Source organism: Prosopis cineraria, unplaced genomic scaffold, assembly GCF_029017545.1.
Source record: "Prosopis cineraria cultivar Desert tree isolate PC_DT_omini unplaced genomic scaffold, ASM2901754v1 PC5, whole genome shotgun sequence".
Taxonomy (NCBI): Eukaryota; Viridiplantae; Streptophyta; class Magnoliopsida; order Fabales; family Fabaceae; genus Prosopis; species Prosopis cineraria.
The window spans coordinates 3,113,088-3,139,207 of NW_026555336.1; the positions used below are offsets into that span (position 1 = coordinate 3,113,088).

The window sequence follows — 26,120 nt, forward strand, 5'->3', positions numbered from 1 at the left end:
AATAAATTAGAATATATTTATTTGGTGGTGGAATCTTGACATCATTTTCCCAACCCGGATGATTAATTTTACCTACCACGGGCAGGCCGGGATATGTTCGATAATGTATAAATTAAATCAATATATTTTTCCCGATAGAGTCAAAGATCATAATCATATTTGCTCGGACCCGTCCACCATAAAATTTTCAATAGGGCTTTTGTCACACAGTGGCTTGGTCGTGTAAAACACTTGACGTTTTACATACATTGTTCAAGTGATCAATACGCTCTAAAGAACCCAATTTTACGAGAGCTCATTTGGTTCGTTCCTTTTGGGCATGTTGATAAATTAATTTGTACTGGTAATATAGTTAATTAATAACGCGCTTCTCATCAAGAGGATGATAGGACCTAATAAGTACAAACAAGTAATCGGATATTATATTTTTCTGGCCTGATGAAGTAATTGTTACAATAATAACATACTTAATTACTCATTAACATCTGGATCAGACATGTCCAAACCACGGTGAAAATGAGATGCTGATTAATTGGATGGTAATACCCAACAATAACTCGAATAGGATTACACATGTGCTTAATATAGCTTAGTTAACCACTAGATAAGTCTGGTTTTATTGCTTTTTACTCCGATAGATCTCTGACAATGAAGGTCAATGAGGTGGTTTAAAGAGGATATATTTGGTGATCTATTGGCTCATCAACCTGAAAGGATCGGATTACATTAAAAACAAAATGGAGTTGTTCATGGGTTTAGTTATTTCTATTTAATTCTATATAATAACGACATGTCTTTTTGGTTATAAATAACTCTGTTCTGGAGACACAATGTCAAAAATTTCGTTGGAATGTCACAATCAATAACCCACTTTTAACTATTATTTTGCCGTGTTGACATATTACTTTAAATTTAATTGCAGTGGGTGCCAGTGAAAAGATACCCAGTAATTTGACCACGTCCCTATCTAATTCGTTGATTCTCCATTTACTTCTCATATTTAAGCACAGTCACATAAATCCATTCTTGACTTGATTATTTCATAACAATAAATAATAATCTTAAAGGACTATAAAATGCAAGTGCTATAAAAAAAAAAAAATCTAACATGATGGAAGCTTAATTAACAGTGTAACACATTTTCAATGATGAAGCAATTGTTTGTTTTGATGTTGGAGCTGATACTTGATATATTATTTTTCATTTTTTATGAGATGTTTTTATTTAAATTAAATTTAATACATGTCTTCAGATTGAAACAAAAATTTAATGCCAAGAAGAATCAGCCTCAAAAAAAATAGTAACTATCTCTATTAATAATAACTTTTAAAGGCAACTATGACAATAATCCTTAGACGCTAACACAATTGCTGGGATAAAAATTAACGTAAAAATTTCAGAGAATACATGATCATACAATAACTATTTCAACAATGCAGAGAATACATAGTACAGTATCCAACATAAAAAGAACAAGCAGAAGGGCAAGGAAAACACCAACAACATAATAAAACCAATAAACGTAACGTTAAACAGACAACAATTATACCAAACCATAAAAATCTTGCACTGAAGAAGTAACAATACCCATTGACATTATCTTTAAGAAGAAGTGCGTAACGTAAATAGGAGGGGGGTGATGACGCCCAATTCTTTTAGGTTGCATTTAAATTGGTAGATTTAAGTTAAAAATGTAGATTTAAAATTTCGTATTTGAAATCTCACATTGTTTATATGATATAAAAAATTTTAAATTATAATATTAAAATCTTTTATTTGAATTTAAAATAAAATTTTAAATTTTAAATTCTATATTTAAATTTAAAAAAAACTTGAACGACGGCGACAGTTCATTTTTAGTCAAAGTCGATGGTCTGCATGGCAAACTTTTACTGAGATTGAACCAACAGTAATGATCGGGATAGGATGGGCGACTTTCATCGGGATCGGACCGACAATGATGATAAGGACCTTATGTTCGACTTCTATCAAGACAGGGCCGACAGGAACCAAATGGTTGACTTCCATCAAGATCAAGCAAAAGGCGACAATAGAGACATGACGGTAGACTTTCACTGGGATTGACCCGATGGCAATAACTGTGACTAGACGATCAACTTCCACCATAAAGCTGTCGAGTCCTGGTGGAAGGTGGCCGTCCAATCCTGGTGGAAGTCGGTCGTCAAGTCCCAATAGTTGTCATCTGTTTGGTCCTAATGAAAGTCAACCGTTCAATTTCGATTGTTGCCGATGGTGCAATCACAATAGAAGTTAGCCATCCAATCTCAGTCATCATAGTTGATCCAGTCCTAGTGAAAGTCAAATGTTTGGTCCCTGTTGTCATCATAGGTTTGATCTCAAAAAAATTCAACCATCCATTCTCAGTCATCATCATTTGTCATGTCCCCATGGTAGTTGGTAGTTCGATCTTGGCCAACAATGACAACTTGATTTCGTCAACTTCGACGGTCTAGTTCAATTATCATTAATAGGCCAATTAAGCTTTTATAAATTTTGGTCAAATTATAAAAAAAATTGAATTAGGATTTAAAATAATAAAAATTTAGAAAGCATTTTAAATTACAACATGATGCAAAATGATCAATCGTTTGATAGATTTTGAGGATTATGCGCAAGAAACCCAATACTGTTTCACCATGTAGAGCCCAATATATCCTGTAGCTGTTGATCCACTTGCCACGTGCACACCTGGGGCCTAATCAATTTGATTCTTGAAGTCCAAAAATTGAAGCCTCATGTGTCATGCGTCTGCTGAAGGATCACCATGGATCATCTTCCATATGGCTTGAAAACTCTGTCACAACTCACAAGAACATATTAGCAATATTATTCTTGACAATTAATGATTCATATGAGCAAATCTAGAACCATCACTTCCATATGGCGTAGATATTATAGGAAAACTAAGACACGACGCCCATAGAATTAAACTCAATGTTTTGTTCTGCATCTCTTCTCATCAGAGACAATTTTAAGAAATATGAAACTAAACTATTGCTAATATCTTTTAAGCTATTGTCGTAACGTAATTCATTGGGGAAAAAAAAGTTACCAGATTTGAAAAATTAAATTGTATACTCCCCCCGTTAAAAAATATAAAACACTTAAGTTTTAACCGAATCTTATCCTCCAATAAAAATAATTATTTATCTTCAAACTAATATTATCTTTTTATATATACTTCTATTTAATAGGGTGTTTTACTCTAAAATATATATCAAGTAATTTATTTATTAAAAACATTTAAAAAAAAGATAATGATTATAACTTGAAGTATTACAAGTTTATTACATTTTAATTTATTATATTTTTTACTATCAAACCTCTTCAAATCTCTCAAAAAAATGTATTACGTCTTTTAAGGGAGGCAGTATATTATTAAAAAAATACAAACGTAATTTTTAAGGACATTTCATTTCTAAATTAGTTTAACCAAGAATTGGGGCGCAACCAGCCAGGAATATTGGCCCAATTAGCCCAACAAGAAATAAGGATGCAAATGGGCCAAACAAGTTTAAACTAGGACTGGAGGGGTACACCAGGCTCAAGCAGAAGTTGCGAAGCATGGGCGACGCTCAAGGATCCCAATAGCAAGCTATTATAGCGGGCCCTACCCCTAGAAAAATTAATTTAATATCATGTGGGCCTATGGCCCACTATCAGATATTAAACTGATAAGAACAGATACTACACTTGATCTTAGCCAAAAGGCCGAGAAAGGTATGCCCTGGGAATAGCCTTCGCTTGAATTTCATATATGTTTGTGTGTCCACTGTGTTCAGTTCTACTCGAGGTGGGACCCCATATACACAGCTTCTTCTTTTTTTTTTTTTTTTGGGCCAGCATATACGCAGCATAAGAATGAAGATTTATACTGGAAATAAGAATTGGAATTCGTTGCCACTTGATTCATAATAGATTTATAAGTCAAAAATTTGTCACCTTGCTTTTTATAGTTTGATTGTACAGAAATTTTTAGATTTCCTTTACACTTGAGCTAGAATGATTCCCCTTTCATATGACCTCAAATCTAATTTATAATATATACATATAATACTGTCAATTTACTTATTTTCTTTTTCAATGAGAAATTCAAATGTTGATACGAAATTGATGAAGATATAATTTTTCTTTTTCTTTTTCTTTTTTGTCAAAGATGAAGATATGGTTACAAATTATAAACTACTTGAATAAGAACAAGAGAAAAGTGTAGAGAGGATAAATGATGCTCATTCATTTTGAAAGTTGAGGCATTTAATACATGCTTTTTGTTGATCGACTTCTAACCATTTTAAAATTCCAGATAGTCAATAAAAAAATTCCTCTACTTGATTAGTTACAGACACTTTTTGATAAGCATTTGCCATATACAGACTAATCCAAAATTAATTTACATGTTTATATACCTCGTGGAGCCACAAGATAAACATTAGAAAACCATTCATTTGAAAGTTAGAAAATAAGGAGAATGACAATAAAGTCCCCAAAAAATAAATTAAAGACATTTAAGTCCTCAATAAATAGGAATCTAAATTTCAAACTAATTTTTATATTTAAAATTTAAATAACATATTTGCAATTGAAACTTTTAAATTTATAACTATGTGAATTAATATTTATAATTAATTTTTTAAAAAAATTTGTCAAGGTTTGGAACTTAACTGTCATTCCCCCTGAAGAATATAGTAATGTCATTAAACATGAAAATAAATCTTACAAATTTTATTTTTGGAGGTCATGAATAATCACATAATATTATAATATTCCAAACTCCTTTTGTTCATCAATGTCATATGTCGTGCCTTATTAAAATTTTGCTCACAAAAACTAATGAGATGTAATAAAAAAAAAGAGTACACAATTTTTTTACACTAAGAAAACATAATATTTACATTATTTAAAACCTTTCCGTAAATATTTGAATATGATTTATAATTTTAAAGATTATCTATACCTCAGTCAACATTTAAATAATTTGCATGTCACTCTCCTATTGGCAAAATTAAAATTCAACTACTAGCATAAGATAATGCCTACAAAATTTCAAGATATTTTATTTATGTTATCTTAATACATCAATTTTTTATTTTGATTTATTTATTTCATGTTATTTTACTTTCTTTTTAGAGAAAATGACAACTAAATCCTTTGACAAATGATAAAGTAATATCACGAAATGGGATAATTAGGCTTAAGTCCCTATAACTTACCTGTCATAATTTTTTTAGATAATTACGTTTATGAAAATAATAGAAAGCGTTGTGGCTGTTAAAACTTAAAATAAAATTGTTAATAATAAAGATAAAATTATTAATATAAAAAACATAGCTGTTATTGTATAATTAAATTGAAATTATGATCAATTATATTGTTAATACTTAAAATGAAGTTGTTATTTACCAAGTTGAAGTTATTAATATAGAAAACATGCTTATTATTGCATTTTATGATACTTATTTATCATTTGCAATGGAATTTTTTTATCATTTTCTTTTTTTATATTATTCCAGGGTCATTTAACCATTCTAATGAATTGAAAAATCTATGATTCTGTATTTCCGACTTACCGTGTCCGCAATCTGAATCTCCGCAAAACTAAAACTAAAACAGCAATGCAAAAGCCAAATATGGCCATCTGTTTTAAATTTTAGTAAGTAAAAAAAGAAAGTACAAGAAAAATGTGACACGATAAAGTTGGAAGAAAACGTGGCAATAAGAAAGGCTGCGTAAAACGATGACGACAACATGAGAACACACTTTTTCCCCTTTTCCTTCGGTATCAAGGACAACCCACACGAACCCATTTGATTTCAATTCCCAGAAGATTCCTGATTCTCCTCCCTCCTTTGAGCTCAGAAGATTCAGGGCAATGGAACTAGAGGCCAAGATTGATCGCTTACCCATTGACTTGTTGGCTCATATTTTTGGTTTCTTCTCTTCCTTCACTGATTTGGCCCAGTAAGTTGGCTCTATCGTTCCTTCTTCTTGCCTGTATGCTTATTTGTCGTGTTCTTCGTTTTTTCCTGTCAATTCATGTGCAAAAATTTCAAGGGCGAGTAGTGTGTGCAAGAAATGGAAACAAGGGGCCAGGGAATCTTTGGCTTGCAAACAGAATCTGAGCTTTGCTGGCTGGAAAATGGATGATGAATCCGCCGCTCGCCTCGTTTGCGATGCTTACAACCTCAAAAGGCTTGACATGTATGTCTCTTTTTGTTGTGTTATTGATAATACTGTACTTGGTATAATGGTTTTGAACATCTTCCTTTTGGGGGTGCCTCCCAAGTTGTCAGTAACAAGATTATTCAACTTATTGTATGATACCAGTGTTTTCTAACAAGTTAAGCGATGAGTTTTCAGAGTTTCAGTGATATATCATACATTGAATGGCCAATTGAATTGGAGCTAATATTTGGAGAAGGGTAATACTTTGTTCATGAGTTCATCCCAGGATGTTTGAGCACTTGGGACTTCATTGTGTTTTATTTGAAGTCAAGAACCCAGCATTGTGGCAATTATGGTGACTTAAATTAGGACAGCATATTTTAGACGATAACTCTGTTCATTTCATGGATAAAGCATGTGTCAAAGACTGTCCTACAAGAAAGTATTCTCACTCTTTCCTGAAGAGTGTTGCCAACTTCTTGACAGCCGAATAGCCGATTATTGTTCGTTTTAGATGATAACTTCTTTAACCACCTTACATTATAGGGCATGTCTCTTATATGCTGCTTTCAGAATTTCCTTTTTAATGACCCAATTAAGCCATATATTTAACCTTTGATTAACGATTTATGGAGGCAACTGGTTGACACACACACACACACACGATAGTGCATATATTTGTTAAAAACAAATTCTGTTTCTTACCCCAGAAATTGCAGTGATTGAACAAATTAGATTAGACGTGCTGCTTCATATTAACCATTAAATCATTCATCTAAAGATGGCCTTGACAGTGATCAGTTGAAAAGCTAGCTAAAATTACAGACAAGCAAAATCTGATATTTGACAATTTCACACTTGCAGTAAGATGATGGCTTGTGGCGTGTGGTTGAACTGTAGTACGATTTCAATCAAGCAATATCTAAAATCCATTGTATTGTTTGTTTGTCTTTGGATGATGTTCTTAGCCCAAGGAGCTGTTGGGGTTGCCAAATAACTGATAGCGGACTTACCAAAATATCTTTGGCGAAGTGTGTAGGCAATCTCACATCCATCTCGCTCTGGGGTTTGACCGGCATTTCAGATGAAGGAGTTACTCATTTGGTATGTCATTGTGCTGTGCTTTTGCAGCTTAGATACAAGTTATTCCTTGGATTCCTATATTAGGTAGTCTGTGCTCAACGTAGCAGTTGTTTCCATGTTATATTATATTTTTAAATATGAGGCATTCGTTAGTTCCACTTGGTTAAGCACGTGTTTGGAACAAAACATGATTTTATTACTTCTTACAAAACATCGTTTTGGCAAGATCAAAACGTGGTTCCAAATACTGTAGAACATATGGGGTGCAGTTGGACGTGTCTCAGGAATTCCGTTCTGTTCATCATTAACTACTGGCTTGTGTTTTTGGTTTTCAGAACATATCTCTCGTTGACGAACTGGTAGATTTGGTTTTCCCACATATTATTATAATTTTGATTCGTTTTGCTTCTCTGTTGACAATCACTTGAACAGGTATCCAGAACCAAATCCTTACAACATTTGAATGTTGGTGGCACGTTTATCACAGACGAATCCTTGTTTGCCATTGCAAGAAGTTGCCCCAGTTTAGAGGTAAGTTTGAAAGAAGTTGAAACATTTGATTTTTTTTTTTTGGTCTATGATATTAAAAAAAAATAAGTTTCGCATCTAAGAATTAGAAAGTATATTAAAAATATATAAAATTTAGAATATATCTATCCAATTAATTTAAACTGTTCTGATGATGTAAACAATTCTCAAGCATTTTTAATGTAAAGAATTTGACATGCCATCATAACCATATAACACTTACGAATTTTCCTTTACTCTTCTCAACCAGAAAAGCAAAGATAATTATGGCAGACTGAAAGGGTTTTAAAATATTTTATAAAATTCAGCCACAAGATTTTTTTTTTTTTTTGGGAAAAAAGATCTGAAGTTACAACTATTTGCTAGGAGTGGTTTCTCTTTGTCTCCGCTTAGTTTTTGCTAATCTAGTCCTCAATATTAAGATTTGGGATCCTCTACAGTGGTGTTATAAAACATTAATAGAGAGGATATTAAGGAGTAAGAATAAGTATGAATCTAATCTTCTTTCCTTCACGTTTCTTCTTTTTCCACTTTATCTCTTCCCTGCAACACTACATAAAATAATTTATTTAAGACAACTACTATTGACTTCAAATTCAAATGGTTCTTAAATGTGAAGAGCATATCTATCAACGTTCTTCATACATTGCTGCTTCCTACTTTTTTACAGACCATTGTCCTGTGGTGCTGCCGTCATGTAACTGAAAATGGACTTTTTGTGCTGATAGATAAATGTCACAATCTCAAGTCAATGAACCTCTGGGGAACAAGAATTCCTGTGGATTGCCCCAAAAAGCTATTAATTTTAAGGCCGGCCCTTCAGATCAAAGTTTAATACCATATCTCTCTGTTGTATGTTGTCCAAAGTGTTCAGTCAAACAAGTATTTTTCACCTTCTTTTATGTAGAGTTCCTGTATAAGAAGTATTCCGTTGTGATTATGCTTATTCCCGATCGATGTATGAATTTGTTGTAATTTGTAAGTAACGAATTCAGTTTGCAACTAAAGATGTAATATTGGACTCTATTTTCTGCAGTCTACCTACTAACATGGGTTTGTACATGAATTGAGTGAGTTAGATTCATGTGTTCTTTGCATCCAAACATTCTTTTTCTGAAGTTGTTAAGCAACTAAGCAAGAACAGCCTGTTTAAACCAAGATCAAAACCAACATCATACAAAATGCTCCGTTTAATAGCCATTCAAACCTCATACAGGTTCCCCTGTTAAATTCGCTAGCTAGTGTTCCATATCCATTAGAAAATTTGGCAAAATGTACGAGCCAACACTTCCGCTTCAATATGAATACAATAATAAGGACCAGCTAGAGCAAGGAAATTCAGTAGATGTAAGTTGTTAGGATACAAACATGACAAACCTTAATGATTGGGGGCTTCCATATTATACAGATCCTATATCGCAAATTCCCTATTATGCCGTGGAATAACAATGCCTTGGTAGGTTGTACAAAACCTGAAATGCAAGAGGAAGGAATAACTAAAATAGCAGAGTGCCGGAATGGGGATCATACGATTTTGAGAGCGTGCAAAAATAATCGAACGGGAAACATGAAGCACAAAATCTAAATAAATGGTTTATTGAAAATTTGCATTCATGTCAACAGTATTAATTTTAATCTTCTCAAATATTAAGAGACCTGGAGCAAGTTTCATTAAAGGAGAAAGAACAAAAAAAGCAAAGCAACCACTAATAGAGCCCACATGAGCAAAACATTTACTGGTCAGATCTAGCGGCACAAGAGCTAGGGTGTGGCAAAAGAAAAACCTCATGACGTATTTTCCACAAAAAGTTCTGCAAGCTCAATAACTATATCATCAGATTGCCAGAGAAAAAGGGAAAGCCCTCTGCTACATGACATATAATATCCATCTATCTTCGTTATAGTAAAACAATACTTTTCTCTCATACACGAGTGAGTAAATGTTCGAACCAAAGAATTCTTATATTCAGCCCACACCCCTCGCTACCAGACCATCAACTATCAATGTGGTAAGGGAGATTATCCAGATATGTCACATGCAATAAAAAGGATAAGTTCAGCAGATAAGGTCCTAAGCTAAGAAGAAAGAAAATGATTATCGAAATGAGATATTTTCAAAGCTATAAGTCATACCATGCAGCGTCAAAAAAACTATCACCACGTCGAAATTTGTCGAGGGAAAATCTTAAGCATGATGGGCTGGAAAACGTAATAAAATTACACATTTGGAAATCATTGTCATCAACTTTGCATATATTCAATAGTTGAGTCTAATATTATATCCCACATCGAAAGGACGTAGAGAAGGTCCTGAGTATATAAGCGGGTGAACTGCACATCCCACTGAGCTAACTTTTTGGAGAGAGAACAATGGCCTTGTGACAAAATGATATTAGAGCTAAACTTGGGTTTGCCCATTTAGTGGGCTCTTCCAATGGGCCACTTATGATGGGGGTATCACAGATTGGCCGAAGAAATTGTTATGTCCCACATCAAAGGAATTTGGGGAGGATCCTGGGTATATAAGCGGGTGCATTGCACACCCCACTAAGCTAGCTTTTTGAAAAAAAGTAATAGTCCCATGACACTAAGTTGATAATAATATGTGAGGTAACATGTCATTAGGGTACCAATAAAAAGAGAAATCAAACAATACCATCGGATTGTCATCAATTCTTTGGCACCACACTAAGTTACTAACAACAATCACAGGAAGGTGCAGCACGGCTCAAATTTGGGAGGGGGGGGGAGCAGCAGAAAATCAGACTTGGAAAATGAAAAGAGAAAGATGTCAAATATTGCATCAACACGTAGCATCTAAAGAAATAATTTCCGACGAGAAACAGGACATTCTTGACCCATTTTGATAGTAATAAACTCTGCAACAGGGCCAGATTGATTCCTTTCCCTTCCCCTGTCTTCCAAAATAGAGAGAATAAAGCATTTACATCAAAGAAAAAGGGTCTATAAATTTGATGCGGAACTGTATCTATTACTTTGTCATCTTGTCTTGCAGACAGCCTTGAAAATTTCTAATTAATCATTTCCAGTTATAAACTTAGCAGTCTATGAGGTTTCAAATGTGTCTCAAATTTCAAACTCATAAATGCAGTCATCATAAAAGCATCTACAGGTTTCAAATACATTCAGCTTTTACAGTAGGCGCAAATTTTCGTACATTTAGCAGCCCTAATTTGAACAACCGAAGCTCAGCCTTCTAGCATGTGTTTACTCATAAAGTTAACCTCAGTATGTGCGTTTGAAACTAGAAAACCAAGCTAGAGCTTACAAAGTGCCAGAGCCTCCAATTGCCGCAGGTTGAATCACCAGCTTCCCTGGAGGAAAATAATTCCTAATTCCAATTGACTGTAAAGATTGACGATAGATATTAGGCTGTGTTCTTCAGCTAATCAAATTTTTATCAACTTAACATACCCAAAATAAATTTGGTCATTAATTATACACCTAAACCATAGGTAGACACCTGACAAGAATCAATATGTGGAAACTCCTTTTACAAATAAGATGAATGAAAATAAGAAAACAGAAATGATAAGCCAATGCAACAAGAGAGAGAAATTGATGAATCTTCATCCAGAGTTGCGTTATGAAATCAAGCTATACAGCAAACACACATACCTGAACAGCCTCTAGCTCCCTGCACATGCTTGATCTCTCTTGTTAAGTATCTACCCCAGATGACTGAACAGACTCTTGAATATAGCCTCATCAATCTCAAAACTTGGTTATCTCATTTTCTAACAGTTCCATAACATTTCATAGATGGAGCAAAGCTACAATTTATATACTAAGTATTGGAAGCCCCTCTTAAAGATACAAGACGAGGAGAAAAGTCATGATAGCTGTAACAAAACTACAAAAATAAATGGAAAATACAGGAGGAGAAACATCCAATTTGGAAAATAGACAGCAGAAGCTGAATTAGTGAATTGAACAGATCCAGTAAAGCTTCCAGAACTTCCAGCAGCATTGGCCACCGGACTTGTACTAGGTGTAGTAGTGTTCTTGCAAGAACCAAAAGGTGCTCCAGCCTGCAAAATTCATGTAATTATGTGATTGTCTTCAAGCATTTCTCTTCATCAAAATGTTCAGGCAGAAGCTGCAGCAGCAAGTAGAAACCTACCTTCGTCCAGGATTCCATCATGTTATCAAACCACAAGAAATGTACAAAAAAGGAATCTGAATCTACTTTTGCCCAAATGTGTGCCACGTGGTTCAGATTGTGTAGTTTAGAACTCCATGGCATTTCAATCACAAGGAATTTGAATTGTAGCAATTCAAATTCCAACTCTTCGTTTGGACAATCCTAGTATTTAAAAGTTTTTTTTATACGTAAACTTGTGTCTACATAGTGTGTGCGTATAAATGCCCAAGTCTCTACATGTGTGTATGTGGGTGAACTCACTCGCGTGAGTGCATGCATAAGTGTAACGTCTGTGCAAGTGTAGGTGCATATACATGCATGTATTCATATGAGCAAGCGTGTGCAAAAAAAATGTTACAAGAAGCTAATGGTGCACAAATGAGGAAGGAGGGAATTTTCAAATTCTACCTATAATAATGAAATTTTGAATTCTTCCAAAAGTATTCAATTAAGTTAGCAGAGAAATTTATAAACTCAAACAATAGTTCAAAAAATTGAAGGAACTTTTCAACGAATTAATTCAAAAATCTCAGGACCCAACCCCCCCAAAGATGATGATGATGATAACAACTCTGCCAAAGCACACTATAAATAATCCATAAACTAAGGAGACAATTCAAACATATTAATATTCCTCAATGACTAAACCTTTCTAGCCATCATCTCAAGTCAAGCAATTTACCTATCGCATGGCTGTTGTCTACAAAAGCTTTTTAAAAAAATCATTTATAAAAGGAAGAGAAGGTCATGTTTTAATTGGCGACTGCTGAATAGATGACCAATTGTCTAGTATATTCGGGAGGACTGCCTAAATTAAGTTGATGTTACTTCCGGCAGATGATTTATAGTCAACCTTGGAGAATATCATTACAAACTACAGGGCCTGACATTTCTTGTTAAAGTTGAACAATGAAAATTGAATATGTTCTGGAAATTTTCGGCATATTGAAAAAGTATACCCACTTAAGCTTCCACTCACTATTGTATGACCAGAAGATAAATGTGAAAATGAAATTAACAGGGTACAAAAGATGGTTCAGAGGTTGATACATGATCTGATAAGCAAAGCAAACAAACCTGGCAAGCGATGACTGTACTGCACCCACACAATGAATGGCCATTCATTTTATCCACAATATCAAAAACACCACCCCCATCGCTCCTCTGCATGGCATTTCAGTCAGAAAGTGGGTTTGCAAAACCTCTACTCCAAAGATATAAATCAAGAATTTAATGCCTTAAAAGTCTACAACAGTAAGGAATACCATGTAAAAATTAACTGCTACGAAATTGGGAAGCACATTCCCTGCAGCTTTGTAACATGTATTCACCATCTCTGCAAGTGGAGCTGAATGCTCCTTGCATGAATCAGCTTCAACTGGATATGTTGGAAAGTAGTTCTGCAAAAAAAGTGACTCACTCCTGGAATTCAGGGGCTTTGATTCTTTTCTGTGTGGGCAAGACCCCCGTTGAACTCCAGGATCTCCAGCTGAAAGTTATTAGGAGGTTTTCATTACATATTATGCACGATAAACAATGAATATATATATAAAAGTTACAATGATGTTGTACATACACTCATTTTCAACCATATACTTCCACTGATAAGCTATTCCTTCTTCAGCTTCCTTTGAAGCAACAGATGTAAAAACAAGAAGTCGGTGATTTGCTTGAACCATTTCTGTGACAGTGGGCCAATCTTGACCCTTTTTTGGCATCTTAGACACAGGAAACCAATATTTACCCAGTCCAGCATTAGCAAATAGATTAGTCAACCCCTTAGGAGTTTGCACATAATCTTCAATAATAATGGTGACAATCTCTTTTGGGTTTTCAGCCAGGAATGTCTCAACCTCTTTCAATGTATTTATTGCAGGTTGCTGTGATAGTTTTCATTGACATATTAGAAAAAGCGCCACTAAAGAATAACCATGAAAGCAAATTTAGATTATAAAAGAAGTAGGAATAAGGATTAGATTACAAAGGCAGTGAAGTTGAAGCATTGCCCCTTGAACGAATGGCAGAGCCAGATATCATTCTGGAAGTCGTACATATCTAACATCAGTCCCCTCACTCCATTCTAGCAATATTCACCAAGCAAAAGTATAAGAACCACTGTAGGAAAAATTTGATAACAACGAAGGAACAGGCAGATAAGATTTCATAATCTTGTATGGTTGTCACTCGTCAATGTCAGTGATGGTTTAAAAAGGAAATCCTCAACAGAACTTAACAAGAATACAAGCCATAACCCAACCCCAAACAGGTGAAGAGAGAAGCAAAAATAAGAGTAAATATACAATTTAATCCACGGAAAAGGTAACTCCTTACGTTTTAGTCCTTAAATCTATTTCTTTATACAGATGAACCCCTCATAGGTTAGAATTCGTTACATTGAATCAGTCCTTTACAATAGAGCAAATATATAATTTGGTCCAATGGGGGATTAAAATATAGTCACAAACTTTGAGGGAGTAACTCATGTAAAGGAATAAATACATTAAGTTTATGATCTTTGAAGGACAAGATTGTATATTTACTCAGAGACAGTACCAGACAAAACAAGAAAAATGATCAGATGTTAAGTTTTCCCACTTACCCTCAACTGGTTAGTCACAGTATCCTCTTGATTGTAAAGTGTTAGCCTCTGAACGCCCGGCAAAGGCGGTGCATCAACGATGCTGAATGAATTGTGAGTGACAATCCACGTGTATTTGTTGAATGGCAAGTCATTAATCTACATCACGAAAAGTGAAAGTTGAGAAGAAAAACAGCTGAGTCCAACGCCTAAGTCGCAAATGACAAGAGCACACGAAAACAACAAACTCAAGAAGTAAAGCTAAAAATATAAGACTCGTATCACTAAATGTATGGGTAGAGATCATTACTATAGCCGTCGGAATGGTGGCTTGACCTCGGGTACAGACAGGTTGCGTGTGACCCAGAGCAGGGCAGTTGCCACAATAGAGACCTGACCCGCAATCTGTAGCCGCCGAACATGGCTCCAAAACCTGCGAATTGTAGTGAAATTGAGCTCAATTTGGACGAGAAGAAAGGGGGAAATCCACGGATCTCATGAAAGCAAAAGGACCTGACAATTGCCGTTGGAGCAACCAATGGAAGTGGTGAGGAGTGAGGAGAAGAGTGACAGAAAGAGCAAGCCAGAGCCAATGGAAGGTGCTCTGCATTGGCTACGGTAGTACATGGCCGGGAGCTATGCAGAGACCAGAAGCCAACGGCAGTCCGGCAGAGAGAGAGAGAGAGAGAGAATCCTAGAGAGGCTGATAGGTGAAAGAAGTGAGAAATTTTTAGAGCGAAAATCGTCAATGAAAGCGTTGCCCCCCACCACGTTTGTCATTAAAAAAAACTAAAAATTTAAAAAAGTGATTAATAAGAGTATTTTTTGCTTTTTAATTGGAACATGGTTGGTGACGTACTGACATCCTTTCAGGTCAATGCTGAGGAACAAACCTTGTCCTCGCCGAAGACGAGGAGAAATTAATTAATAAAAATAGGGAATTGCAGATAAAGAATTGGAAGGATGACATATAAAGAACTGAAAAAATAATAACTTCGTCCAGTGAAATTGATAATCACTCTGAAGTGCCAAGCAACTTATTACATTTCCGTGTGAAATTACTTTAACACTATTCTGTAATTAATTTTTATATAATTCATAAATTTAGTATAAGTATTTATAAGTTCATTTCTTGAATGATTGATTTAAAAAATCATAACTTTCTATTAACTTCAAATATCAATGTCTAATTAGTTTTATATTATATACAAGTTTCATATAAGTATTTAGAAATTTAGTTTTATCAATGATTAAAATTATTTAAAAAATCATAACTTTCAATCAATAATTTTTCTAAATCAATAAAATGTAATTAATTTTATGTCGTTTATAAATTTAATATAAATATTTACAAGTTCATTTTTATCAATAATTAAAACAATTCACAAAATCACAACTTTTTAAAGCACAAATAAATTTACCTGCAATTCACCTTAAGAGTTCTCACAATTGGTGCCACTTTGCAAGTCAGTCCCAAGAAGTGTTCCACTGAGTCTCTCTCCTTCTGGACATGCTTTTCCACATGGTGGAGAGGTTGGGGAACGCACTGTCTTGGGATGCTTCGGGAGCCACCCCCAATAAATTAAGCCTAAGAACATCTTCGGACAAAGTCGACTCGTCAAAGAGTAAATAATGGGATATACATTTAGCACAAATTAAAATTTTAACATGTTAAATTAAATTAACGAAAATATGTATAATTGCTAAAAATATTATTTATGTATAATTATGGACAATTATTTATTTATTTGCTTAACGTAATATCTCTTTTCGGCCTGGTTTAATCTTTTGGTTTTATAAAAGATTTTTTGAAGACCTTAACCCAAATTCAAATCATTTAACGTTCGTGAAGACATGGCCCCATACTAGATATTCTTACACTTCAACGGTTAAAATACAAAGTTCATGTTTTCTCCGGTTACGATGCTAACCCCATTGTATTTTGCATTTCCGCAACTCCGGCTGAGTTGCACAGCTTTAAACTTGCGAAGGCACGTTATAAAATATCACGAAGCATTCAACACTGAATATGAAAGAATGAGATGCCGATTATTAAATTTCTCCTTTAGATCTTTTAATACTTCAGCCTAGAAGTTGAAATGTGAATTGACATTTTAAAGGTAAATCTTCCGAAGCAGATTTCCAGTAAAATTAACCATATGGATTCCACGTGCAACCTTTTTTCAAGCTGTCAAAAAACATCCTGGTCAATGATCTTTATAACCTAGTGGTGTATAAACTCCCTTGCAATTGAAAAAATACAAGTTCAACTTCAGGCTGTTAGTGTGTGCCCTTCTAGAGAAACCCTCTCAATTAAACGCAAGCACTTCCGGTTATCCGCGACAGGCCTGACAATTTCACCGAGTTATATGTCTGATTCAGCAAAGCTTGCATCTTCTATCCGGGGTAGTTAATCCAGCAGGCTAACATAAAAATGGTTTCTTTACAATGTATACTCACCTTTGAATTGAGAATGATTACCTATCCAAAGAATAACAAAAGAATTGAATTTGGATTTCTTTCAAATGAGAAAACAAATTCCCTCCCATTAAGCGAGCTTCTTTGCACGACCACTTGAAGGAGCACCATCCTCTTTCTTTGATCCAGATGCCTCAGGCTTCCGAGCCCAGGCAGGAGCCCTATCTGGTTCATAGCGATAATCATAAAACAGTTCCTCCCCGGCATTAATTCGTTCCTTGGCAAAATGCCTACCCTGTGATCCCCAGCAACCATTATAACCTGATACAGATGATGCGTTGTTAGATTGGCACCCAAAAGCCCTTCATGGCCATGCAATGTGAATTTACATCAAAGTATCTCATACGGAATCAGAATCAGAACTACGAACGAGATACCTTTGCATAGCAATTTGGATCAGGAGAATGATTGGCAAACTTCAATTTGTCACCTTTCCGATAAGCATCGAGAACAAACTGCATGAGTAGCACATCAAATGAGTCATCACTACGTGACATTCGATGGATGCATGACTACAAAACAATAAAAGTACTATCAACTTGCCTGATCATTCAGATTAAAAAGAAAAGATGAATTCTCACGATCATATATCTTTCCACGCTTATCCGCTTCCCTATGTGAAATTAACTCTCCAGTATACTCTCCAAGGTATTCATGCTTCCCAACGCTGTTCTGGAGAGTAGTAACCAGATGGCATCAGTAGGGAGTAAGTTTAAGAACACAACACTACAGCGCCATCGTTTGACAGTTACCTTTAAGAAGGCTCCCCATCCAGATACATCAGACCTTCCAAGAAGAACCTGTAAGCATAATGGATATAAGTTGCCACCATTGCGAATATGAAAAATGAAGAAGAACGCCCTCTCTCAAAAGGTGAACATAAAAGAACAGAGACAAATATTGTGAACTACTCAGTACTCCCTCTGGAACTATTTATAAGACACCTTTTAGAAATTATTTTTGGTCCAAAATATAGGACACCTTGTAATAATTAAACCACTTTTTTCAATTTTACCCCTTCTTGATTAGCATAAAGGTATTTAATGTAGTATTATTACTTAAAGTGAAGAATAAAAATGAAAGTACATCTTATTTCTTTATAATATCAAGAACAAAACTAATTTTTATTAAGATGTGTAAAACAGTTGAAAGTGTCCTCTAATAAGGATTGAAGAGAGTACATTGCAAAATGGGGACTAAAACAATGGATTTTTCCCAGTTCCCAAAATTTCCATCCTTAGTCTAGTAACTAGTAGGCTCATCAGCTAACATTGTCTTTCATCAGGATTTGTCTGCAGAAGTTTGATGACCCTAAATTCAAATTCTGAACGCCGAAACATTGCTAAATTAAAGAGAATTTTATTTCCCAGATTGATCTCATCCACTTCCCTTAATTATTAAAAAAATAAGTCTGAACATTAATAAACGAACATTTTTTGTTTCGAGAAAAAAAGAAGAGCACAATCCTAAATACCCAAGTGTAGACATTTAAAGGGAAGATACAAAAAAAAGACAGAAAAATACCCTTTGCTGCTGTTTGAGAAGAAGTTTCATATTCCTACATTCATAATTATCACCCCTTTGGCTAGGAATCCCAAGAGTGCCATCACCGCAGCTGCAAAAAATAGAATTAACAACCAAAATAGAAGAAACTAGCATATCATACACATACTGCTTAGTGATGAGTTAAAGCTTAATATCATAAACATTACCGTACTACATATTAAATTACATTGCTGAAACAGAAAAGCTAAAAATCTCAAGAACACAAGCGGACCTATTTTCTTTCAAATCCTCATTTGTTATCTATTCCTATCATCAAGAGGGAAAAGAAAGAATATATAATCGATAGAGACTTGGTTGTATGATATATTTAAGTCCCATAGTGAGTAACATGAGAAGCTCAATGGAGCATGTAAATGGATTAATTTTCCCACTTCAACAACTAGCTTTTAAGATTGAATTCCCCATCCCACTTTGGTGTCTATCAATAGTCAAGACCAAAAACGGAATAACAAACCTCACATACAGTTGAACATTTGTTGAGTAAACCATCAATTTAATAAATGAAATGATGACCAAATCAACGAAGCAGGTTCAGGATGTCTTTAAAGTGCACATGAAATTGCTCCCAAGCATAAATACTGAGTAATGAGTAATTATATTAAAAATAAACAAGGCAAATAAATGGGCATATACAATGCAAAACAAAATCTTACCCAACCCAACAATTCCTACAAACATCAGGATCGCATTCCCTATCTGCAGCAAAGCATGGGCACTGTCGACTTCGGCATTGGCTCTTTGCACAATGACAGCCACGGAAACGATTCTTGCAACTCTTGGGGCATCTGTGGAAGCAAAAAGAAAAGTCATGGTTAACTAACATTAAATGAAAATGCAGGCAGACAGCCACACCAAAGAACTAGTGCAATCTATCTATGTCAACAATGACTAAAATACCAGGAATCCTCACACAATGAGGCATTCGGAATTAATTTAAAAGCTTACCCACAGTACTTCTCACAGCAGGTTCCATTTTGAAGACAAGGACACTGCTTTCCACAAGCCGATTGGCAGCCACACGGGTTATATTGGCGACAGGGCTGATCCTTTCTCTCTGTAATCCTTTTCCTAATTGAATGATAAGCAGCAGATTTCCAGGTATACTTCAACCGACGGACTCTTCCTCTTCTGCGTAAAAACCTTGACCTTCGTCTTAGTTCATTGTTACCCTTCAAATCATAACTTGTTAGGTGAGTAGCAGGTGCAGCAAAGTGCGAAGCATAAAATTGCACAAAACATAGCTGCATTCAAGTCAACCTTAGAGTAGCCATCTAGAAGGGAATTTGCAGCATCACCAATAGGACCTGGCATCTTTCCCTCATTGCAATTTATATATTGAAAAACCTCCCAACATGTTTTCAGACCAGCTAAGAGATTCCTCGCTATAAAACAGCTGCAGGAATAATCAACAATCAGTAGTGGAAACATTCATGCATAGACATTGCAGAGGTCATTCTGCCCCTCCTCCCATTTAATCATGGTCAATGCAAGTGATTGAGTTGACCATAAGCTAGCACCAGTGGAGGCGCAAGTGGAATTTTCAAACATGTGAGTATAGACCAGATTTGACCCAAACCAGACGTATAAACCATTATTTACTCATTGATTAGATGACTAAATGCTGCACACCTCCACATAACATTCACCTTAGAAAAAAAATGCAGGAATAAGATATTACCGGGATAAAAATAAAATAAACTATGAACAACATGGAACTAAATATTTCCACATTGTAGACACCTATTTCTCACAAAGCAACTAGAGCTAACCTTATCTCCAGATAAATACTAACATCAGTGATCATGCATGTTAATTTCTACAGTAAGTATTGGTTAATAATTGCAATTTTCATTTATAATGAGAAAAGTAAAGGTATCTCCAATCTGAAATTGTCAATGGCATACCGCATACACTAACTGACCTGTTTCTACCAAATATTTCCACCCCTTTCTCTAGAAGCCCTTTTTCAAGAGTTTTCCATGATTTAATATCAGTGAATTCTTGATTGCATATATTCTCATTTACACACTCTTCTTTCCTCAGGTTCTCATCACTACTTGTGACTGGGGGGTCAGGGACCATCTCATTTGATGAATGATCAAGAGCTTCACCCTAAAATATATTGAGAATGTCAGAAATTAGAACGCACCAATCCACTTTATTTAGACCTAATGTCAAAAATTCACTTTTATGTTAAGAAAACCAAGATCATTCATTTTTCTAGTAAGAAATTAAAGTAATAACCCAGTTAAACTAAGAACGACACTCACAATGGAATCAGAATCAGACACAACTGTTCTCTTCTGCCTCTTCTGCATGCAAACTAGAACTCGTTCTGCCACTCTCTTACTGTTCCTCTTACTAACTCCAGTTTTCCCGACAGCTTTAGTTCTAGGAGTTGACTGCGAAGGTGAAGCATTATTCTGTCCAGGGCCATTCTCTGAGTCACTACTCTCAGATATGTTCTTTGCATTTGACGAAGCGCTTTCGCTCCGGCTACACTTTATTCGCCTTCTAGCAGATGGAGTGCACAATTTCTTCCTCCATGATTTTTGCACCCCAGCACCACTTGAGCATTTCTCTTCAACATCACCCTGGGCAGAAGACGTGACTTTGGCAAATCTTTCAGACTTCAGCACCTATAAATTATCAAGTTTAAGCACCTTACGTGACTCTTTACAGAAACCTCAAAAATAGATTCCTGGAAAGAATGGAAGGACAGCCTCAATGCAGTTTTAACTTTTAAGGTCTTTGTTATCAGCCTCAAAAAACATCTGAATTTTTTTACAGCTCAACATTACATGGTTGGGTCTTTAAAATTTCCTCTCCATTGTAAGTCATGTTCATCAGAAAACTTGATTATAAAACAGTAGAACTTTACCTAAATCTAGTGAAAAAACATATCAAAATGCATACCAATTGAAAACAATTTGGTCCACAGGGTGCATTTTCAGCATCAGGAGGCATCCACACAGGTTGTTTCTCAGCCTGTCAATGAACTGAGTTAAGATATATTCTGATTAATGCATAAGAAATTATTAACATATAGAACTTACAGGGAAGATGAGATCCTGTGAACATCCATGCAATCTACAATCAAAAGCCTGCTAAGTAAAATAAAAGCCACAATAAATGAGATGCACAAGGTTTATGAAACTACATGTTATTAAATGGACATGCTTGAGCTTACAAGACATCGTCGACAAAAAAGGTTGTCAAAGGAATCAAGAGCTGCTTCAAGATCCTTGTCCAGAAACGAATTTCCATTTTGAGAACTCTTTCCAGCATTGTTTTCACAACTTAAAACTTCATATCTTGCCTGTACAAGATGTTTCACTGTGTTTCATATTTCTGTAAAGCCAGCACAAAGAAAATGGGAAACAGCTGGCGAAAGCTTACTCTCTGACCAGTTCTCATTAGAATAAGTGAAAGAGGGTGGAAGTGGAAATGACATATGAGAACAAAACCAATACAATGATAGCCCATACCTTAATGTCACAAGCGTTTCTAGAAAAACACCGGGCCAGTGATTCCACAACAAGATCAGACAAACCAAATTTTTTGATAGTCATGCTGTAAAATTAAAACACACACCATGAAATCTAAAAAACTTCCTATCATACAACAAAAATTAAAATATGCAACACCATGGGCAAAAAAATAGTTTAAACACTAATTTCATGAACTAAATGAGAACATAGAAATCAACTAAAATGAACAGCCTAACATATGATCTTTTCCATTAAAAAGTTTATACAAAAAATTAATTAACCCACAAAATTGTTATACAGGAAAGATTACAGATGAACATGGATCAAATGATAGAACAATTAGGCAGAGGCTAGATACATTTTCCAATAAAACATTATACCATACATTTAACCGACCAAGGATCTTGTTTTTATACTTTTTAGGCATTCTAAGAAGAGAAAATTACTGCCATTCCATCCTGTCAGAAGTTCGCTTTAAGTGAACTGAAAGATAATGGACATGGTTGCATAAATATGTATGGTGTCATGTCACATTAAGAGATTTAGAATACTGTCTTGTTCATATTATACATAATAAATAGTCAGCAATTCAAAACATGGATAGCAAGACAGACTATTCAAATCTTCAGTCGCCTGCTATAAAGAGACTTAAAGAACATGATCAGAATTGAATAAGTTGTAGCAAAAGCAAGGGGTTGGATCTGGCAGTATGAGATTAAAAAGGTTTGACTTCAGATTGCACAAGATATTGACGAAGATCCACCTACAAGATGATGCATACCTGAGACAGTGGAAGATGTGGAAGATGCCCCAATCAACAAAAAGATAGAAATTCAGACGAAAAACTAAACAAGATGGAAAACAGATCAAATAATAAAAAGCAGACAAACCAACAAACAGAAGTTATTACTGCATAAATATTTTCATAGAACAAATAGAAACCAAAGATAAAGAAATCATACCAAGCATTTCTTTACGTTAGCAACAAATTTTTACTGATGAGGAGGATGAGAAAACCAAAAGCAAAAGGTAAAGGCATGCAATAACAATTTGCTAAGCAATACCAACCGAAGTATATAATCTTCTGATTCTACAAATTCTTTTTCTTCTTTTTCCTCTATTATTTCCTCCTCACTATCACTGCAAATAAGTGCTTCTCCACCATTTTGATCATAATAAATTCGCCTTCGACCAACTACTGACTGATCCTCAGTCATTCTTTGATTTCTGCACCAAAATTGATACAAGTAATAAATATCTTCAAAATAAAATTTTACGCACACTTTAAGTCACAATTTTGAAATCATGAAACTATGTTATGCTAGAATAGAGAGAAAAGCAAAGAGTTCAATGTCACGAAGAAATTGAAGAGTAAAACGGAAGAGGCTTGCTTGAGTGCTCCAGAAAGAAATCAAAAGCTAATTACACTCAAAAGTCGGATAACTAATTCAGTCCACTAAACATATTAACCATCAACAGAAAAGCACAAAAAAGAACCAGATTCTTCAACACTACACTTCTTGACAGCCAATCAACCCCCCAATGGTTAGAACCCTTATATAGCCCTTTTCGAAAATATCTACAGCCAACTTTGATTTAATTGATGGGCTCTAAAATGAGGTGACAAACCTTCCCTCAAAAGCTAGCAATTGAGGTGGAAAATTAACCCCAAATAAATTTCTCATAGAGCATCCCATGCAGCAATGTAGGACTTGATGTCTCAAATTAACTTTAGTCTCCATCAGAGCATCATATGCATGGCGATATGAATTATAATTCAGTCCACTAGACTCATTAACCATCAATAGGAAAAAGGGGGAAAGCTTATTCTTGCAAGCTGAGAAAGGAAATGCATAGTATCCAAGCAAACCTGTCCAGAAAAATCCACGTAGTGTAAGGAGGTAATCTTTTTACTTCAGGTAGTTTAACAGGGCGAACAGCATTTTTTACAGCTACATTAGAACCAAGAAGAACAGCTGTAGAAGCATGGGTATCTTCATGATAGCCATTACTCTCCTTATCTCCTTCACTTGCATGAATATCATTGTGCATAGCAATTGCATCTTGTTGCCTCCTTGTCAGTAGGTCCAGGCTTCTCTGTGTATCAGTACTGCCGCAGTTTCTTTCCATTGATAACATATAGAGATGGTTTGTAACACCAACCAACTTTGCTTTACTTTCTTCCATTGTTTTCTGATATACAAGCACATGTAAATTCAGTGTGTCACGGCTTGTGAGAATTAATCAAGAAGTCACAATAAAACCATTGACGAATTACAGTTGTGAGTAAGTTATTGAACCTTAATGGAAATACCCCTCTCAGCAGCGACTTGTTTTTTCAGAGAATCAATAACCGATTGCACATCCTTAGGAGTATAACCTGTCTCTTGCTCTCTCTTCGTCTGTATCAAAAATTAGAAAAAATTAACCCAGTTACTGGAAGTTTGAAGCTACACTATTCAGAAAAAGAAAAAAGGAAAAAGAAACCAAATAAACCTGAAATCACACCAGAAATAGTGTGATCGCATCATTGTGGAATATTCCCAACAACAAAAAATGAAACAATGAACTTTTGCAGTTACAGGACAGTCAGTATATGGATTGATTCTGGTGCAATAATCAACCGTGACATATTAAAAATTACTTGCAAACGTGCTGGGTGAAGATTGCGCCTCAATCTGGTGATCTAGTATTCTAGTTCAAGTTTAACAAATTTAGCAATTATGTTCAGTACATTTATCTCACTACCTGTCCTGATTTCATACGCATGCATGTTCTTAGACAAAATATCAATTTATCAACAAAGTTAGAGGAGGCATTTACAGTGTAGCTGCAAAAATTTATCAATGTAATAACCTCCATAAATTTTATGATCAAAAGACTTGGGGACGAAAATAAGTGTTTAAGGCATGTGTTAAATTAAAGTAGACTTCGTGGAAACATTATAGTCCCTTCTAGATGCCAAAAAGGTGAATCACCCCCTTGAAGAAACTACAATGCAGCTTCATCTCCACGACCCCGCATATCTTTGACACGCATTTAAAGCACTCGTCGTCGGAGGATCATTAAGTAGTTCTCGCATTGAAAATATAAGAGCCAATATAAATGGAGCCGAAACATGCCCATAAATGATGCAAATTGAAGGCGTTATTTATTGAGGATCTAAGTCTAGATGGGAACATCCACCGAAGTCGGAACCGAGAAAATTACCACGAGTTTCCAAGAGGAGAGGGGCAATGAACGCATTCAAGAGAAACTAGAGAAAGAGAAACTATACCGATTGGCCCATGGGAGAGTCTGATGCGTTAGCACAGGTGGAAGGCACAGGCTTCGACGACGCCATTGACGTCGGCAATGCTCGCGAAGTCAATATGACCCGATTCGGCAATGGTGAATCGGATCGAGATCCAGTTAGGGGGTTGTGATCGGAGGAATGGGATGAGGGGTGAAATTGGGGGGCCGATTAGAAACCCTAATCAGGCCTCGAATTCAGAAATTGTGTTGACGCTTTCAGTTTTCCTCGAGCAGCTTTGACGACTCGTTTTTTCTCTAATTTATCCACAGTCCCTTCGGAAAGTGAAATGGGGGGAACACGATTTTGAATTGTATACTGTAGAGCGGAGGGAGCCCTTTTCCCTCTTTGTTTCCTTTTCTTGATGTTATTATTTTCATTCCTTTTTATACTTCGATTTTGATTTCGATTTCCTCTCTTAATTATCTTCATTTTCGTCTTTTATTTGGAGGTACACGAGCAAGTTCAGTGAATCAAATCTCGAAGAGAATATCCAAAGCTTTTACTTTTTTACCACTTCTGCGGACTTCTTGAAAATTGTAATCACCAATGTCATTGTGATTAACGATTTATTAATTAATGTTTGTAGTTTATTGGATTATTGAGATAAAGTTTACAATTTGCCAACATGGTAAGTTTACCTGGTGAACGATAATTCCTCTGGTCTTTCTTTAATTTATTTTTAACTAATTCATCAAAACTAAAATGAGTTAATTAGTAGAATAATAATTTTTAAAATAAATTACTTTTAAATTT

General features: G+C 35.2%; 3 protein-coding genes and 1 non-coding gene across 5 annotated transcripts; 1 reads left to right on the forward strand and 3 right to left on the reverse strand.

Moving 5' to 3' along the window:
• Positions 1-3,549: 3,549 nt before the first annotated feature.
• On the reverse strand, positions 3,550-3,745 carry LOC129312256 (U2 spliceosomal RNA). The gene has a single exon (XR_008593503.1). It is a non-coding gene; the product is annotated as a U2 spliceosomal RNA (small nuclear RNA).
• Positions 3,746-5,733: 1,988 nt separating this feature from the next.
• LOC129311276 (F-box protein At5g67140-like) lies at positions 5,734-8,860 on the forward strand. The gene is made up of 5 exons (XM_054953470.1): positions 5,734-5,979; positions 6,073-6,219; positions 7,152-7,287; positions 7,699-7,797; positions 8,465-8,860. Exons 1-5 carry the CDS (start codon positions 5,891-5,893, stop codon positions 8,627-8,629), a joined length of 636 nt encoding a protein of 211 aa, XP_054809445.1. The 5' UTR covers positions 5,734-5,890; the 3' UTR covers positions 8,630-8,860.
• A 106-nt stretch (positions 8,861-8,966) lies between these two features.
• LOC129311275 (PI-PLC X domain-containing protein At5g67130-like) lies at positions 8,967-15,293 on the reverse strand. 2 transcript variants are annotated; one of them, XM_054953467.1, is made up of 10 exons: positions 15,051-15,293; positions 14,848-14,970; positions 14,559-14,696; positions 13,941-14,039; positions 13,536-13,839; positions 13,225-13,448; positions 13,037-13,123; positions 11,434-11,846; positions 11,084-11,160; positions 8,967-9,266 (listed from the first exon to the last, which is right to left on the reverse strand). In XM_054953467.1, the coding sequence occupies exons 1-8, from the start codon at positions 15,162-15,164 to the stop codon at positions 11,649-11,651; spliced, it is 1,287 nt and encodes a 428-aa protein (XP_054809442.1). In that variant the 5' UTR covers positions 15,165-15,293; the 3' UTR covers positions 8,967-9,266; positions 11,084-11,160; positions 11,434-11,648. The 2 variants fall into 2 exon arrangements, with proteins under 2 accessions (XP_054809442.1, XP_054809443.1); XM_054953468.1 differs by lacking the exon at positions 11,084-11,160.
• Positions 15,294-16,688: 1,395 nt separating this feature from the next.
• LOC129311635 (histone-lysine N-methyltransferase CLF-like) lies at positions 16,689-25,700 on the reverse strand. Its single transcript, XM_054954021.1, is given in 19 exon segments — positions 16,689-17,243; positions 17,246-17,276; positions 17,393-17,470; positions 17,559-17,687; positions 17,768-17,815; positions 18,540-18,630; positions 19,235-19,366; positions 19,527-19,750; positions 19,839-19,974; positions 20,503-20,693; positions 20,852-21,220; positions 21,498-21,569; positions 21,638-21,685; positions 21,772-21,900; positions 22,070-22,154; positions 23,141-23,299; positions 23,943-24,265; positions 24,373-24,474; positions 25,350-25,700. Coding segments are annotated over 19 exon segments (2,571 nt in total). The 5' UTR covers positions 25,416-25,700; the 3' UTR covers positions 16,689-17,085.
• Positions 25,701-26,120: the final 420 nt, after the last annotated feature.